The 17405-nt window shown below is 37.6% G+C and overlaps 1 protein-coding gene across 1 annotated transcript; it reads right to left on the bottom strand.

The window, feature by feature from the left end:
* Nucleotides 1–8171: 8171 nt before the first annotated feature.
* Nucleotides 8172–15675, bottom strand: LOC107797318 (uncharacterized). The gene is made up of 16 exons (XM_016620190.2): nucleotides 15384–15675; nucleotides 13201–13296; nucleotides 12996–13103; nucleotides 12770–12805; nucleotides 12423–12533; nucleotides 12203–12286; nucleotides 11988–12106; nucleotides 11600–11701; nucleotides 10588–10704; nucleotides 10440–10505; nucleotides 10144–10210; nucleotides 9817–9870; nucleotides 9367–9456; nucleotides 8809–8835; nucleotides 8671–8697; nucleotides 8172–8541 (listed from the first exon to the last, which is right to left on the bottom strand). Exons 2-16 carry the CDS (start codon nucleotides 13258–13260, stop codon nucleotides 8374–8376), a joined length of 1236 nt encoding a protein of 411 aa, XP_016475676.1. The 5' UTR covers nucleotides 13261–13296; nucleotides 15384–15675; the 3' UTR covers nucleotides 8172–8373.
* Between the last annotated feature and the right edge of the window lie 1730 nt (nucleotides 15676–17405).

Genomic DNA, 17405 nt, shown 5'->3' with positions numbered 1-17405 from the left:
TTTTTTTTTTTAAATTTTAATGAAAATTAATCTTCAAAAACCATATGCGCTAGACCACATCATTTTTCTCTCTTCGTTCAACCGATATATGCTAAAGTCAGTCGACAGGCAAGCCTCCCAAATAATGCAACAAGTAGCACATAACATGACATAATGGTCTCCACAAGGTACCTGTCCTAAAACAGAACTTGGCCCATGAGTCGAGCGCTGCTAAGTCAAATGCACATGATGCAAATAAAGCGTAGCCTACTAGGGATATTCATTGCTTGTGGCTTGTTCTTCTAAGTTTGTAAATCCTAAAGGAGATGGTATCTAGACCTGGCTTACCCGGACGGACAACCCGAGCCGAGGAGCGTCAAGCATTACTAGTAGTAGAACAGCACTGGCTAGCTAACGGCTCTCCCGCCTAAACATGTGTGACTAAATCCTTCACCAGAAGCTGGTAGGCTAACTGGCTTTATCTCAAGACAGAAATTTTGTGATGCGGGTAGGCAAACACAACATAACTAATTATCAGAAGACTAAGTGAGATGCGAGAGAGGATACAATTTATATGTACAGTTCAACAATATCAAGACAGTAAAAAGTGGACAAGTAGCACATTAGTCCCAAATAAATCACAATATATACAAAAATTAATAAAGCCAAATAAAGTCAATGTACAAGCTCGAATTCTTGAAGTTCCCCAGCAGAGTCGCCAGAGCTGTCACACCCTCTTTTCTACCCCAAAAGATATTTGTGTTATTGATTGTGGATGGTGGGTTAAAGAGTTTCTCCAATTAAAGTGACAAACTTGAATAGAGATTATTTTATTTACAGAGTCGCCACTTGGAATTGATTTTTGGGTGTTCCAAGTCACCTTTTGTTTGAATCCCTAGTCAAAGGAAGATTTGACTCTTTTATTATTGGTCTACAAAATAAAGTCCGGGTAAGGAATTCCGTTGACCGGGGAGAAGGTGTAAGGCATTCCCCGAGTTTCGTGGTTCTAGCACGGTCGCTTTATTGACTAAAATTGGCTTGAATTAATTTTGGACAAACTGTTATTTATTGGTTTTCATGTATGTCCGCTTTTATTATTAAAATATAGAATTATTTTTTAGACGAATCACGTAATATTTTGACAACAAACAGTAAGAAAACACACCTCGTTCACATAGATTTCACAAAAACATGTATTCATAAACATAATAAAAGAACAAAATAAAATGAAAGAAGTAAATCTCACAGTGAACCTTCTTAGAAACAGAAACTAGTTACTGTCAATCGGACCCCAATCGGAAGCCTCGAACCGGACATGACCACTCCGCCGATGGACTGAAGCGATAGAAACGGGAGGTGGTTAACGGTGTTTTGCGCTGATTTCTGGAGTTATTTTAGCTGGTTTTTGGAGTGACCTTCAGCTGATTTTGGTTAGTGGTTTAGGGACGATTTTCATGGCTTTTCAGGGGTAATTTCAGGGATGTTTTGGGGCTGATTTTCGGACTATTTTTTGGACTTTTTGCAGCTGTTTTTGAGATGGTTTAAGGGCTGATTTATGGACAGTTTTAAAGTTTTTTTTTTGGCTGTTTTTAGCAGCGTTTTTGGCTGCCTTTTTCGAGCTGAAATTTCAGCTTTTCATGGCTGAAAACAAGTTGGAGGTGAGTGGCTTTTTCATGGCTATTTTCAGTTCCGTTTTTGGGTTGAGGAGGTCGAGATTTGTAGCTGTTCGCACCTCTTTTTACTGCCCGTTTTGGGTGGGATTTGAGCTGGTTTTAGGGAGCAATGTTTAGTTGTGTTTTGGCTGATTTTTTGGGCGATCTTGAGGGCTGTTTTTTGCTTCCTCTTTCTTAGCCGAAAATAGGGGCTGGTTTTTGTAAGTGAGGGACAAAGTGTGGGGACAAAGCATGGGGGGACAAAGCAAGCATTGGGGGGACAAAGCATGGGGGGACAAAGCATAAAACATGGGGGAGACAAAGCATGGGGGGACAATGTATGGTGGGGAGGGGACAAGCATGGGGGATAAGGTAGAGTGGGGACACGCGCGGGGGACAAGGTAAAGTGGGGACACGCGTGGGGGACAAGGAGTGGGGACACGCATGGGAAGATGGGAGCGGAAAATATTCAAACACGGTAAAAACTTAGGTGCTCACATACGTGTTACAGTGTCCCTAATAAATAATCAAACCCCCATTTGTATAGTAGGGAAGTTTTACCCTAAGTACAATTCTATAAAAGGTAAAAATCTTTCGTTTAACCAATCACTGGTTCTGTGCCGATACGTGCCAAGATCTACGCTGTGATATCCGGCTGGTCACGGATATCATAGCTTTTTGTTAGTCGTGCTCAGTTACCTGATAGTGTTTTTCGAGGCCTTTGGGATTCAAACCGAACTCGGGGTTATGGCCCTGATACTTTTCGAGGTCGAGCGCTTTGCCCGGACCCCGGCTAGAGGGGCTCCTGTCTCGATTCTGGTTCCCTGCCGTCGCGTCTCTTGCTCTGTTTGCTTCATCGGAAGACGAGGCATCTCATGGGCTCGGTTTTACGAGTATACACAAGTCCCAAAATAGCGTACCATAATAATTGTTTTGCCAATGAATGATTTCTCGCAACAGAATTAAGAACTGAAAACATTTCCAATACCGAGTAGTCATTATAGCAGTTCCTACACCGATTAATTTTGAACCTTATGATCTTACATAATAAGAAATAAAGTTTAAAGAAAGATAGCTCTTACTTGTTTATCTAACTAAAATGTAGTTCTTTTGGACTCAAAGAACCAAAATGTGTGGAAAAGAAAACTGGTGACCAAAATATATATAACGCCCTTTTAAAAGGCGCTATACCTTAATGGACGTTTGCCCAGTTAAGTATAATGCCCTTTTAAAAGGCGCTATATATATAAAGCCCTAATATACCGTGCTATATATATTATGTGGTCCGACCAATAATTCTTCTAGGCTTAACTGAAGTAACAATAATTTAACTGGGTATAACGCCCATATTTAAGGCGCTATATCTAAAATAATTGTATCCCCCAGACTGGTTTTTCCTTATTTAAAGAGGTTAAGGATTTTGTAAAAATCTATTCATAAATATTTTCAAGATCTTTAAATTATAACGATAACTTGCGATAGTGCAGGAGAAACTAAAAAAGACGGAAGAAGAAAACAATAGGTTGGAAGAGCAATTTAAGTGGTTGAAGCAGAGAATAATGGGCGATAGTGATTAAACAAGCACATGGATGTGTTGAGTTAGTATTTTATCTTTATGTTTTTCGTGTCATGTATTTTTATTAGTTGTACCGAATTTAAATTATGTTAAGTTGCTATGTTTGTTTTTGTGTTATAGTATTAAACTAATAAATAACCCGAGAAATAAGAACACATGCACATATAATATAAACCATAAATAATATTGCTATTACATACTGAATGTCATATGTACAAATAATAAAAAATGTCAATGTGTCCCACAACCTGTATGCTTTAAAGCATTGGTTGACTTGAGGCGCATCCCATCCTGCCCGGCTACATTATCAGGATCATCCTTATTACGTCGCCTCTTTATCGAAAGATGCGCTGCAACATGATCGTCATTAAGGATGGTAGGCTCGGTAGAAGGGGTCGTCGGTCCAGCAGTAACCTACAGAATAATAAGATATTTTAGTATATGAAATATATATTAGTAATGTACGTGTTAGCTAAAAAATATTAAATTGTCTTACCAAGGTCTCGGCGGGCTCCTGAATATAATCATCCATCTCAAGCGTGTCAGTATCGCATAAAGTGGCCTCCGTGACGGGCGAGGATGATGCCTTAAAAAAATACGCTTTAGATATTTATGACTAATCAATGAGATAAAAACACATATAAATAATAGTAATACAAACTAACCAAATCCTGTGAAAGATCCGCAACATCCCTCGATGATGAGCCATAACTCAGTCGGTGCCCACTATTCACATCTCGTGTTGGACGATCATCAGCAATCGTCGATGGCTCTGGAGGACCAGAAAAATACTGATCCCACTCCTGTCGCGTAATGGTCGTACCCGCGATCAACAATAGGGCTGACGGGGTCACCTGCGAAGTCCCTAGAGTAAGCTGAAGGCTGAATGACGTCATATCTCTAGAAGCATGGTCTGGCTTATGGTGGTCACCGAGCTGATCAACTCCAACATCCTTAACAGGTGCCTTAATGCCCCCTTGCTGGGGACCACGTCCTCGCCGACCCCCACGACCTCGTGGGATACCCCTACCTCTCTTGGCACGCCTGCCACGTCGACCACATTTAGGCTCTACTGCTGGCCCACAATGGTACTGCTCTGGCACCACATAATCAGCCTCGTATCCTAAGCGCTTATCATCTCAGGCTCGCCTCAATGTCCGGGGAAGCCAGATCTGTAACCTGCCGGCTATACTCGTGCAAAGCGGCTGCTCCCTCGCCGGTATGCTGCTGCATCTGCAGTCCCAACTGGTAAACCAGATATAGGCCAATAGCCTGCACAACATGTAAAATATTAATTACAGAACGCTAGGTTAACGTTATAAGTAAGTATACCAAATAACATACCAGTGCCTCGTGCCTCCCGACGTATGGAACGTATCGACCGCCAACGAGATGAACGGGATTTCCGATGAAAAGTCAAGTAATGTTGCGGTACCAGCCCATATACTCATGCTCACCATCCGTCCAGTCAGGTGGAGGGGGGAGGAATCAGGTCATGCCACTGGTCCCAAATATTAATCTGCGCCTCTAGCCATGCCAAAAATGTCTGGTCAACCCTGGAACGATCATCCCACTGGTAATGTGTCCTATGCCAAGCGGGCGGTGGAGGTACAAGATGCGGTTGACCAAACTGGTAAGGACTCGCTCGGTGGCATAATGCTCGACAATATCGAGACACATCAACGGGACGGAAGAGCTCTACATAATTCGCCCGGTCGAACAATAATCGGGAAAACCAGCTATTAGCTCGTCGCTGTATGACCTCCAAATGAACTATTAAGTAAAAATAAGAACCTTGAGTATGCGCAACACATATAAAGCTAGGCCAAGTAAACTTAAGTATACATTTACCTGTGCGCCCTCCATCAAATCCAACGAATCCCTGCAATATGGGAGATTATGTCGAGCCTCGTACTCGCGTCCGAATCCCCGCCTATCAACCCACCTCCTAGCTAAAGGGAGAAACGGTGGAGGTGGTGCATCCGAACGAAGGGTGGTAAAGGTGGCTGCAACTGCAGGAACCACTTCCATGCCCAAACCTAATATACAATGTGGACATATAATTTAAGGTATATTTTTACTATGTATGTTATAATCATGAAAATAATTGACTATGTTTTCACCTAAAGCAGCGGCAAAAATCCGGCAACGTCTCGCTGGGTGCCCATGCTCACCCGGCACATCTGCTTGTACAAATAACCAAGAACAACGGCATCCCAGCTGTAATCATGTAAATCATCTAGACGCTCAAGATGATGAAGAAATCTCATGCTGACTAGGTTTTCCGAAGTGTTCGGGAACAATACCCCTCCAAACATAAGCAGCAGCAACAGCCTCGTATACCGGTTAATATGAAGATCCGGTGTATCATTCGTAATGTCCGCATGCATTGCCTCCAGATGCAGCCGGACGGGCGTTAACAGCAAATGACTAGCCCCAACCAATGCAGTCTCATCCGCTGGCTGGAAACCGGTGAGCCGCTGCAACATCTCCAGGTACTGCAAACCCGTATAATCTCTGATGGCATGCGGTAAAGCAACAGGATGTCCATCAACCGGCAGCCCATACAGAACCTCCACGTCCTGAAGCGTGATAGTAGCCTCGCCACTGGGTACATGGAATGTGTGCGTCTCCGGTCACCACCACTCTATCAAAGTCGTGATCAATGGCCAATCTAGCTTCAGCCGGCCGATCTCAATAATCCTATAGAAACCTGTATCCTGAAGGCGTCTGACTATACGGGGATGGAGATGGTGGGCCCTAAGAAAGTCCCACATATCGTCTACTCTTCTAGCACGGAACGTCTGGGCCAATAACTGCCCCTCCCATATGTACGAAGACCTATGCTCGGCCTGTAGTAACAATAGCTCTAGCGAGGCAGGTCCGGGATGCACAGACGGAACCTCCATGATGACTACTGTAAATTGAACAATATTAATTAAAGTATTTTTCTTTTTCATTACTTAACATCTCTAAATATATTGCAATACCTTTAATATTAAAATTTATTCGATATTTTTACTATATTGTTAATTAGGTTGATACATTTTCAATATTACGTATAATTTTATATTTTATATGTTACTTTAATATTTTATATGTTAGTTTACTATTTTATATGTTTGTTTATAATATGTTTGTTTATTATTTTATATATTTGTTTATTATTTTATATGTTAGTTTTATTATTTTATATGTTTGTTTGTTACTCACCTATTTTTGACTATAATAAAATTAAATAATTAATTTTCATAACTATACATGATTTAATTATTAAATATTCATATAACAATACTTAGTTTGACTCCAAATGAATCACATTTTGGTTCCGGACTCAATATTTGAGGCTCAGTAGCACCAAGGTATCCAATGTTCTTGTGTTCATGATGAGAAATTTTTTTCGATTTATCACTCAACAGGTCTGTGATTTTATATGTTAGTTTATTATTTTATATGTTAGTTTTATTATTTTATATGTTTGTTTGTTACTCACTTATTGTTTACTATAATAAAATTAAATAATTAATTTTCATAACTATACAGGATTTAATTATTAAATATTCATATAACAATACTTTGACAAATATTGTTATTTTCTCGTGTTATTTTCTTACATTTGTTGACTAGAATTGGAGAGAGTTTGTGTTTGAACTATCAGCCTTTTTTGACATATTTTTGGGTTTAACAGATACTTAAATGATTAATTTCAATAACTACAAAGATACTACGCTAAAGAGCACTACATTTTACTACGCTAAAAGGGCGCGACATTACAAATACGAGCACTATATTAGGCCACAAAATACCATTACTGGGAACTAAATTAATAATTTTTCTATTTTACTAGTCTTTTAGCAAATAAATAATCTAAACCGGATAAAAATAATAAATTAATTTAATCACAAAACAATCACGAAAATACATATACCACAGTAAAAAGTAACTAATTAATATTTTTTTTAACAACTAATAATAATTTCTCTATTTTACTAAATTTTTTTAGCACACTAATACTATAGTCCGAATAAAAAATAACAAATTAATTAAATCACAAAACAATCACAAAATAACATAGAGCACATTAAAAATAACTAATATGCATTTTTTATTCATGAGGTTTAACAAAAACTAAGTTGGAATACCTCGATTTAAAGTTTTTGGAAAATTGAAGATTTGGTGATTTGGAACCGAAACGAGGAACCCACTACAAGATAGCGCCTTAGATAGGATGTGGGACCAAGAATCTATACTTTTTGTGGGACCGGTGGGCTCCACTCTAGCTTTTTTTCTTTAACAATGGGGGACCGCTGTTTTGTTTAAGGGGGACGTTTCTGGATTGGTGGGGAAGGGGAGTATCGATTTTATGTGGGTATAGCGCCTTATATTAAGACGCCATACTATATCGTCTTAATATAAGGCGCTATACCTTCCCGCTCATTTCAGGTTCAAATATAGCGCCTTTTAAAAGGGCGCTATACTTAACTGGACAAACGACCGTTAAGATATAACGTCTTTTAAAATGACATTATATATATATTATGATCATCAATTTTTTTCCCACATTTTGGTTCTTTGAGTCCACATTTTAGTTCCGAACTCCTTTATCTTGCCCTTCTTTCTTTTCTTCGATGGTAAAAAAGAGAATGGAATTTCCAATCTTGTACCCCAAGTGCGGTACACTTCACACCAACCCAAACTCCTTACCCTCCTAAAAAATTTTACCCCTTTGTTTGATTAGTCAGTTTTCTAAGCGGGGAAGTTCTTGGGGCAATCTCAGGCATAACCAACGGTCTCAAAAATCATATACATTGTGCACAAAAAACTATAGTAGCCTAGAATGGTAGAAAAACGAATCTATAGTTCTCTCCCCAAAGACTTTCGAACTTGCTGATATGTCACTATGTAACAAAGTGGGATCGGACCCACAAAATGGGCCCACATCCAATTTCTCCAATAAAAAATGATAAAAATAAAAAGGCTGGAGAACTTATCACAACCATGAAACAATGAACATTTCAATAGGCCTATACAAAATAATAATTTACAAGTCTCCCTGCAACTGGACGGGTGCGGTCAAGTGACATGATAAGATAATGGCATTTGGCTCAAGCTTAACCTCGTATTATTGTCTTCAATCAAAGCCAGTATTAGCATCTTTGCTTATTGTTAAACATAGTCTTTTAGCTTAATCTTTAATTTTCGTATTTGTTTACGCCGTTGTCTACGTCTCAGGCTGCTAGCTTCAAATGGATCCACCCAGTTTTGGTCTTCCTCAACAGCTCGTTCCCACCGATCCTTAAATATTTGTAGCTCATGCGTTGACTGTCTTCGAATCTGCATTGAAATTATGAATTGAATGCTAAAACACTCAATCTCTTTAAGAAGAAAACTGTGTAACTTAAACTCTAGGCATTTTTGGTTGAAATGTGGGGGTAGTGTAGCAGGATAAAAGCAGTGTCTCACCTCGGATCGCACGTCAACGTCGTGTCTCTGCAGGCCAAGAGAAAAGAAAACAAACATAGACAGACAAGAATCAGGAAAAGTTTTACGTTGTAGATTCTCAAAACTGCCTAAGCACAGGAGAAGTAGAATGTTATATACCTTCACAGACTCTTCAAGATTTGAACGCTGTACAAACATGAACCAAAATTAGTGGGAGGCAAATGAACGGAGCATAGAACATTGTAATATTGCTACAAGTTAAATTATATACACTGCTATGTAAATACTTTTTACATGATCAAAATTAATAAATCAGTTGCTGTTTTAATTAGATTGCCACTTAATGCTTATCATAGAAATTTATATAATGCACAGAACTCATTATTGCATAGGGCTCAAAACTCTATCAATACTTATCCTACACTAAATTTTGAATAAGAACCTGAATGCAATTATATTCGACACTTTGGGAAAGGGAGCCTTGGAGCAACGGGTAAGTTGTCTCCATGTGACCTATAGGTCACGGGTTAAGGCCGTGGAGCAGCCACTAATGCTTGCATAGTAGACTATCCATATCACACCCTTTGTGGGATGCGACCCTTCTCCGGACCCTGCGTGAATACGGGATGCTGCAGCCTCTACACTTTGGGATAACTAAAAGAGAGAAAAATCGTCTCTTATGGCTCCATTTAAAACGGACGTAGTGCAGAACATTACCTTCTTCAAAGATGGCCCTCCTAAAGTTTGAATGCCCTGGTGGACTATATATTCACTATCAACTACTCCCACTTTCTTGGTTCGGTCCCCCTACAACAATGTCAAGTTTCACGTAAGTTAGAATCATAGATGCCTACTTCCGAATAATAATGCAGCATTCTAAACAGAGTTCATGCAATTATGTGCTGTCTTAAAGCGCAGAAGAGGGGGGGGGGGGATCGATCTCTACATACCAAGAATTAATCTTAAAGTTGAAACAGGTAATCAAAAGGTAAAATAAACATATACATTCTTTTGGAGAAAGGAGGCCTGGATCCTGAAGAAGGAAAAATGGGCATGAAAGCTCTTACCATTCTATCAGAGTATAACTGAGTAACAAAGCATTTAACGGAATTTTTATAGATCATAATAAAACAAGTAAAATTAAAGACGAAACAATGCATATCTAACCTGTGCACAATAACCAAGTTTCATATCCATTCCCCATCCGTGAACAAGATCATTCTGATAGGAAGAAGCAGTAATTAGAATTTTATTCCAGTAGTTTGAACCAGTACAACCAAGGAAAAAGAAAGCAGGTGAGAAAATGGACAAACAAAGACTGCTGATTTACTTGACCAGCGAGGCCTCTGGTTCAAGTCCCAGATAAAGATTAGGACATAGATTTCTTTTTTGTCTTGACAAGAACTATGGTGAGTTTATTTCATAGGTGCTATAACAAAAGTCTGAAAACTGAAAATTGGGATGTCGGCTATATGATAGAAACCACAAGTTTACTTGTATAAGATGCCAAGCACACAACCAAGCAGATCTTGAAAAGACTGGAGCCATTCCTTCCACAAATCTGCAGATAAGAGTGTGGATACTACTCATTATAGCAGATTGCGAAACATCTCAAAAGATCTCATCAAACTCAAGAGACGCTTGAAGCAAAATTTTCTCCAAATTGTTAAAAAAATTCCCATTTATAGAACATAAAAGCTTGGTATATCCATTAACTCAATCAAAGAGAAAGCAAGATCAAATATAGCCCAAGAATAATAGCAATCATATCCTAATTGCATAAAACTTACCCGCTGCATGGCGGACCTTCACTTTCATCTGAACATTTTGTACTACCTCTACTATCATACACTCTTCTGCTTAAATAAAAGGTGCATTAATATTCACCCAAAATATTCCAAAACATGAAGTTTGAAGAGTTGGATTATCACAGCGCACCTGTGGAACCTTTTCTTCTTGCTTCTTATTGTGATTCTGTGATGTATATCAGTTGAGTTCCGGTCCAAGGCTGGCTGGGAAATTTCCAGTCCTTCTGATTTCACAATTTTGAGGTACCTGAATGAAAAGAGAAGGTCCAATAGAGAAGAAATTACCAAAGGGACTTGTAAGACCATCGTAAATATGATAAAGCTAGGGGCAAGAGCCAAAACAAAAAGGAAAGCCTCCATAACTCTAGCTAAAGACGACCCAGAGATACGAAGGCTGATCCTTATATGAGTGTAGAGTGTTACATACTTTTAAAAAAGGGCAACCCGATGCACAAAACATCCCGCATTCATGCAGGGTCTGGGGAAGGGCCGCACCTTAAGGAGTGAGGTAGACAACCTTCCACGGCTCGAACCCGTGACCTATAGGTCATACGGAGACAACTTTACCGTTGCTCCAAAGCTCCCCTTCATGTTACATATTTTTAGTAGATGAGTTTATTATAGTGCTATAGTTTTCCGAGTTAATGCTAAACCCGGTAGTTTGTTGGCAAGAGTCATTTTGTTAGCTAGACTAGCAAACCCTTTGTAGGAGGACTTTTGCTACCATAAGTTAATCTCTACTATATTTTTTATCATTCTACGATTTCAGGTACTACACTTTACCATCCTTACTCTACATACTAAAGGAAGTAAACTGCAAATGATTTATCTCCTTAAAGCTCAAAATGCTTTGCGAAACAAGGGACAACTTCAGATGCCAAGCCAATTGTAACAAAAGGGAAGAGGAACAATAACCTAAGGATCTTTCAACTAAAACACTTGCCACTTACGGTTAAAATGATTTCATAGTTCCTAAAACAATATTAGACCTGTTTATGTGGCAAAAAGTTGATTGTATTTCGTCATCAATATTCCACCAGGAGTTGAGGTAAAAATTTGTATCAAATTTCTACATGCTGATTACACAAAATTTAAACAAACAAACAAAACAAAACAAAACATATTTTATGTAATTGTTTTACCTTCCAGGGTGGAAATTCTTCACGCCCAAATCTTCATCCCAAAGGAAAATGTAATCGTAGATAGAAACAACAGCAGGATGTAAGAACCGCTTCGCAAACCACCTACCTCAAAATTAAATCAGCACTGATAAGATATTCTTCTACAAAAACATACAAGCTGGTCATAGAAAATTTTGCAAATACAATCATTGAGTGATAAGGCAAATACAAGTTAAAGAAAAGCTATAAAAAAACTCAGAAAAATGGATTTCAATTAATTTTTCAATGTCAAAAGCAATAGAGGTTATCATCTGTTAAACAACAGATTGCAGACTGTCCACGATGAGTTACGAGGAAAGACAAACTTCCAGCAATTAGAAACCAAAGGACTACTTGAAAATGTTCATACCATTTTGTTTGGTTGTTTGCAACAATATGAATGGCCTCTTTACTCCATTGGAGGTCCCACCAACCATCAACATGTCCATCATAGTGGAACAAGACGATTGTAAAATTCTCTGAAAGAAACTGAATAAAGTAAATCAGGCATCAGATATGATAGAAAGCCAGACAGATAGTCAATTACAAGTTTTTTCCAGAAGAAAGACAAGTAAGATGTTATACCTTTTGGACAAGAGCATCGACATTACTCTTTTGTTTAACACCAACTGCAATTGCCAACAGGTTGCGAGAGCTAGAAATGCTAGCCTGAAAATGGAAACATACAGAGTGAAAGATCGTGAGTGGAAGAGAAAGGCTAGTTTTAATCCCGTATAACAATGATAATTAGAAATACTAAAGGAGGCTGCTCTATTTATTCCGCAATTAAGGAGTAGAGATAGACCTTGGATCTCGAACCACTTGTAGACCAAAGAGGCATTAACTCCAGATCTGAGCTTGGTTGGATAATACCACGAGGCAAACTGTTCAAACGTGTGATATCCACATCGGAATCCTGGATGAAAGAATGGAATGCCTCAGAGTGACCATTGATATAAAATGTTTTTGCTGAATACTTTAGCTCATGCACGAACCAGAAGTTAATATAATGTCACTTTCTGTACCGACAATTACAACCCCAGCAACAAATTTATGTAGTTTCTTGCAATATTATTATGCCTACATTGTCGCCATACCTTGTGCTGTTCAAGGTAATAAGAAATATAGAAAATATAATAGAAATGCAACTACCTTTGAAGAATAAAAGGGGTCTAACTTTGATTCCATCTGAAAAGGTAAACAGGAAAATATGGTTGTCAGCAAAGTGGCGGCATAGTTCTCAGGCAGAGTATTAAAAGGTAGAATAAGCAATTATTTTCTCACAAAGGAAATCAATTAATCTCTTACACTAGATATTCAATTATTATCCAAATACAAGTGACAAAATGTTAAGAAATCAATGATAGAATCATCATACCTCTGTCTGTTGATACTGATAATTAGTGGTCCTATACACAATAAACAACATAACTGTACACATAATCCCCATAAACGGCAGCTGTTTCACCTTTATTCCCCATGTTACCTGCAATTCCATTTTCAAATGTTCAGAAAATAATAAACATGAATGTTCTCTAAAGAGAGAATAAATTGTGATATTTAGCTACTATGCTTTTGCATACCCCATTAACAAAGACACTCTTTTTCTTTGGAGTCGCCACCGCCATGATAGATGCCCCCATAGGCGACTATGATATCAAAAAGATGCTCATTACAAGCTGCAGCAAATACAGTTTGATATATACATTAGTGATAACCATTAAATAGTGTTGGCAAAATAGCAAAAACATATTTCTAAAAGTTTTCCTTCTCCAACTCATGAGAAGATAACATTAATTGTAGAACTCACTATCAACACAAATGGAAAAGGATTCAGAAAAGAATATTTACAGTATGCTTCCCAAGTATTTGACCGCTATTTATCATTATTCCTAGTTACCAACAACAACAACAAACCCAGTATAATCCCACATGTGGGATCTGGGGAAGGTAGTTTGTACGCATCCTTACCCCTACCTTGCGAAGATAGAGAGGTTGTTTCCGATAGACCCTCCGCTCAAGCAAAGCGCAGTCCACCTAACTACCATATGGGAATAATTCAGATTTTGCTCCTAACAGCCTTTCTTACTTGGTCTAGTTAATTGGCTACAAGTGCCGAGCAAAGCAGCACTCCCGAGCATGCCCCGTTGTGTATGCTATAATGTAGGGTGAAATTAGACTAAAAGGCTTTACAATTAGTGCTCTAAACACATGAAGTTACCCAAGCACACACCCAGTGAGGACATTCCAGCGACCATTCTATGACAAGCCATATTTTGTGTCGTCGTGGCACTGGTTTCTTGACATTCTGCTTAAAGAGTACTAAATTTTCTAAATCAACTGCTCCTACAGAATGGCCGGTAATACCACTTAAGGGCATATTAACTGTCTACCCGCTACCCACTTCTACTAAGTACTAAGTTTGGGTTTAATAGGAACAAGTGACTTGGACGCAACAAACAGGCACAGGCGCACCTATCAGAATCGAAACTCTAATGTCCTTAGAAGACCTACTCAAGAAGCTGTTGCAGCCAGAGTCGGATCCAAAATTTAAACTTGATGGGTTCAACCTTTAAGAATTCTAACACTTTTAACACTGAACTAATAGTACAATTTAAATAATGTGTTTAGATCTAATATTAATTGAAATTATAGTGGGTTTTCACACACACACACATATATATATGCTCCGTGCCGATAATACTAGTTAGGATGAGCCCAGATACTTAGGCCCAGTTGCGGAGGTAGGATTTCCACTACGGGGTTCAAAAAATAAAAAGTTTAATAATTAAAAGATATTGTGTCCAGTGGTTCAACGACCTAACAAAGGTTTTGTACGCTCAGCTTTTGGGCTGTGTCGAAGGGATTCAAAATATAATATATAGAGGCACAAAACGGATTTTGACTTATATGCACAGTGTAATTTTCTGGCGAAGGGGTTCGCCCCTTCCGTCCCCCTAAATCCGCCCCTGCCTAAACCTACAGGACAACTCATACAAACACATACAAACAGGGGAATAAAAGAAAATTCATATAAAGAGACACCCCCAAAGAGGAATACAATTCCAGAAAGGTTCTTGCAATCAACATTGAAAATTTTGGAAAATTTTGCATGTAGGCGGTAAACAGTGTTGGCTAATTCCACTTGCCACCTTTTTTTGTTTGCATGCAAGTCCAGATTTACAAAAGTAGAAATATAGCCACAAAAACAGAGATACTCAATCAAAGTTTCAATCCATAGAATGATTTTTCATACTAAAAGTTTTACAAAAATCAACAAGAACCCAGAATTAAGAAAAAATATTAATAACACATACTCTCACCGGAATTGGAGAAAGAAACTTCAGCTGTGCACAGAAATAACAATTAGAAGATTTTTCTACCCAAAAAAGGGAGTGAAATTCATAATTTTGATTCCAATATAAAGTACTCATAAAAACGTATTAAATCTATTTAAAGTACTAATAAGGGAACTGATGTTTCAACAGGATTCAAGAACTTTAGAAATTCAAAATAAGGGGAAGAATTAAATGGACAGAGAACGTTACTCGTGACTTTTCAAGATTAAAATACAGACAACATAATTACACACTTAAATAAATAACAATTAATAGCACTAGCATGAACAGCACTCAAAATTAATATTACTAAAACCTCTCAGCTCATGCAACCAAAAAGTTGAAAAAATTAATAAAACTGATCAGCTCATGCAACCAAAAAGCTCAAAAACAAGAAACAGAAGAAAACAGAGAATAAGAACAAATACCTTAGAATTCAGATAAACCCCAGAAGAGTTTTGATTCTTTTGCAAGTGAAAGGTGTAATTATAATTATAATAACTTAAAGAATAAAGAAGTGAGTATGTCACCGAATAATATGGGAAAAAGATCTTGTATTTATTGTGTGTTTATATGTTGAGTTATGGATATAGTCGTATCATAGATATGGAGAGAACTGAAGGGTAGAGGGTAGGTTGGTTTTGGTGGGTAGGTGGGTTAGTAAGGGGGGTGGGGGAAAGAAAAGGCCTTTGAGTTTGGACAGACAAAAATGTCGAAAGCGCCACGTTTAAGAGGAGCTTCACCAAATGTTGTCACTAGGAAACACACCAAAAGCCGCCACCATTGGCTTGCTTTTTTCAATTTTGTATTTTTGTTTTTTTGGTAAAATTAAATATACAGAATATGTGTATTTAATACTGTTTTTGGTAATTAATTATGAATATTTGTATGTATATTTATACTTACTTATACACATAGGAATAAAAAATATATACTATACACACGGGTACAAGACAGTGTATTAGTAATATATTAACATCCACTTACATATAATATAATGTATACTCTCTTGTCCCCATACTTAAAAATAAAACGAAAAGTACAAGCTAAATTAAAGTAACTTTTAAATATATTATGTTAAAATGATTAAAAATGTCACATAAAATAAATATTAGAAAGTGATAGTATTCAGTACAATAAGTGTGTGTGGTGTGATACGTACGAATAAAGGTTATTTTTCATGAGTTGTGTATCCTAGGAATATAAACAAAGTTATCTACGTAGTACACATGTATAGGGACAATCATGTTCAGTATAACTGCTTTCTTTCTTTCATCTTTTGTTTCTTTTTAAATTGTTTTAGTACACACTTTTTCTTACTTTACTCTTTTTCTTTTTTTAGGACTTGTTAATGTTGAAAGCTCACCAGGAGCTGGACCATATATCTTTTACAAATTAGAAAATATTATAAAATAAAAGCAACTTAGTAAAACATGAACAAGACATGTTGTTATGAAATAAAAGTAATTTAGTAAAATATGAACAAGAAATGGAGATAGAGAGAAGGAAGATATTTTCTTCTTCAATTGTGTGTATTTTTCTATCTATTACAAGGCCTTTATATAGGCATGAAAAGTGAAGAAAAATATGTCATTGAATATGTCATTAAGCATAGAAATATGTCATTAAGCATTTGAGAAGATCATGGAGGAAGAGTAGACATCCACCATAATTTGATTTTTCTTATAACACTCCCCCTTGGATGTCCATAGATAATGTGTCTCGTTAAAACCTTATTAGGAAAAAAACCCTATGACAAAAAAATTCTAGTGAAGGAAAAAGAGTATACATGTTTAGAAATACGCTTTTTGGTTGCCTCATTAAAAACCTTGCAAGGAAAACTCAGTGGGACAAAACCTTGTAAGGAAAAAAAAGTATAACGCGTATTAACTCCCCCTGATGAGAGCATCAATTCACATCCTTGAGCCTTCGCATCCCAATCTTGTACACTAGTTTCTTGAAGGTTGACGTCGGTAGAGATTTGGTAAACAAATCAGCCATATTATCACTTGAACGGATCTGTTGCACATTGATATCACCATTCTTTTGAAGATCATGTGTGAAAAATAGCTTTGGTGAAATGTGCTTTGTCATATCCCCTTTTATGAATCCTCCCTTTAACTGGGCTATGCATGCTGCATTGTCTTCATACAAAATTGTGGGTAGTTTGTCACACTTCAAACCACATTTGTCTCGAATAAGGTGTATTATAGACCTCAACCATACACATTCTCGACTTGTTTCATGAATAGAAATTATCTCAGCATGATTAGATGAAGTAGCCACGATTGATTGCTTAGTCGATCGCCAAGATATGGCAATGCCTCCATATGTAAACACATAGCCTGTTTGAGATCGAACATTTTGTGGGTCATATAAATACCCAGCATCGGCATAACCAACAAGATCAGGACTGCAATCATTGCCATAAAATAATCCCATATCGGTAG

Source organism: Nicotiana tabacum, chromosome 23 (assembly GCF_000715075.1).
Source record: "Nicotiana tabacum cultivar K326 chromosome 23, ASM71507v2, whole genome shotgun sequence".
Classification (NCBI taxonomy): domain Eukaryota; kingdom Viridiplantae; phylum Streptophyta; class Magnoliopsida; order Solanales; family Solanaceae; genus Nicotiana; species Nicotiana tabacum.
Note: the sequence above shows the minus strand (reverse complement) of the source record. Positions and strands in the feature narration are given on the sequence as shown.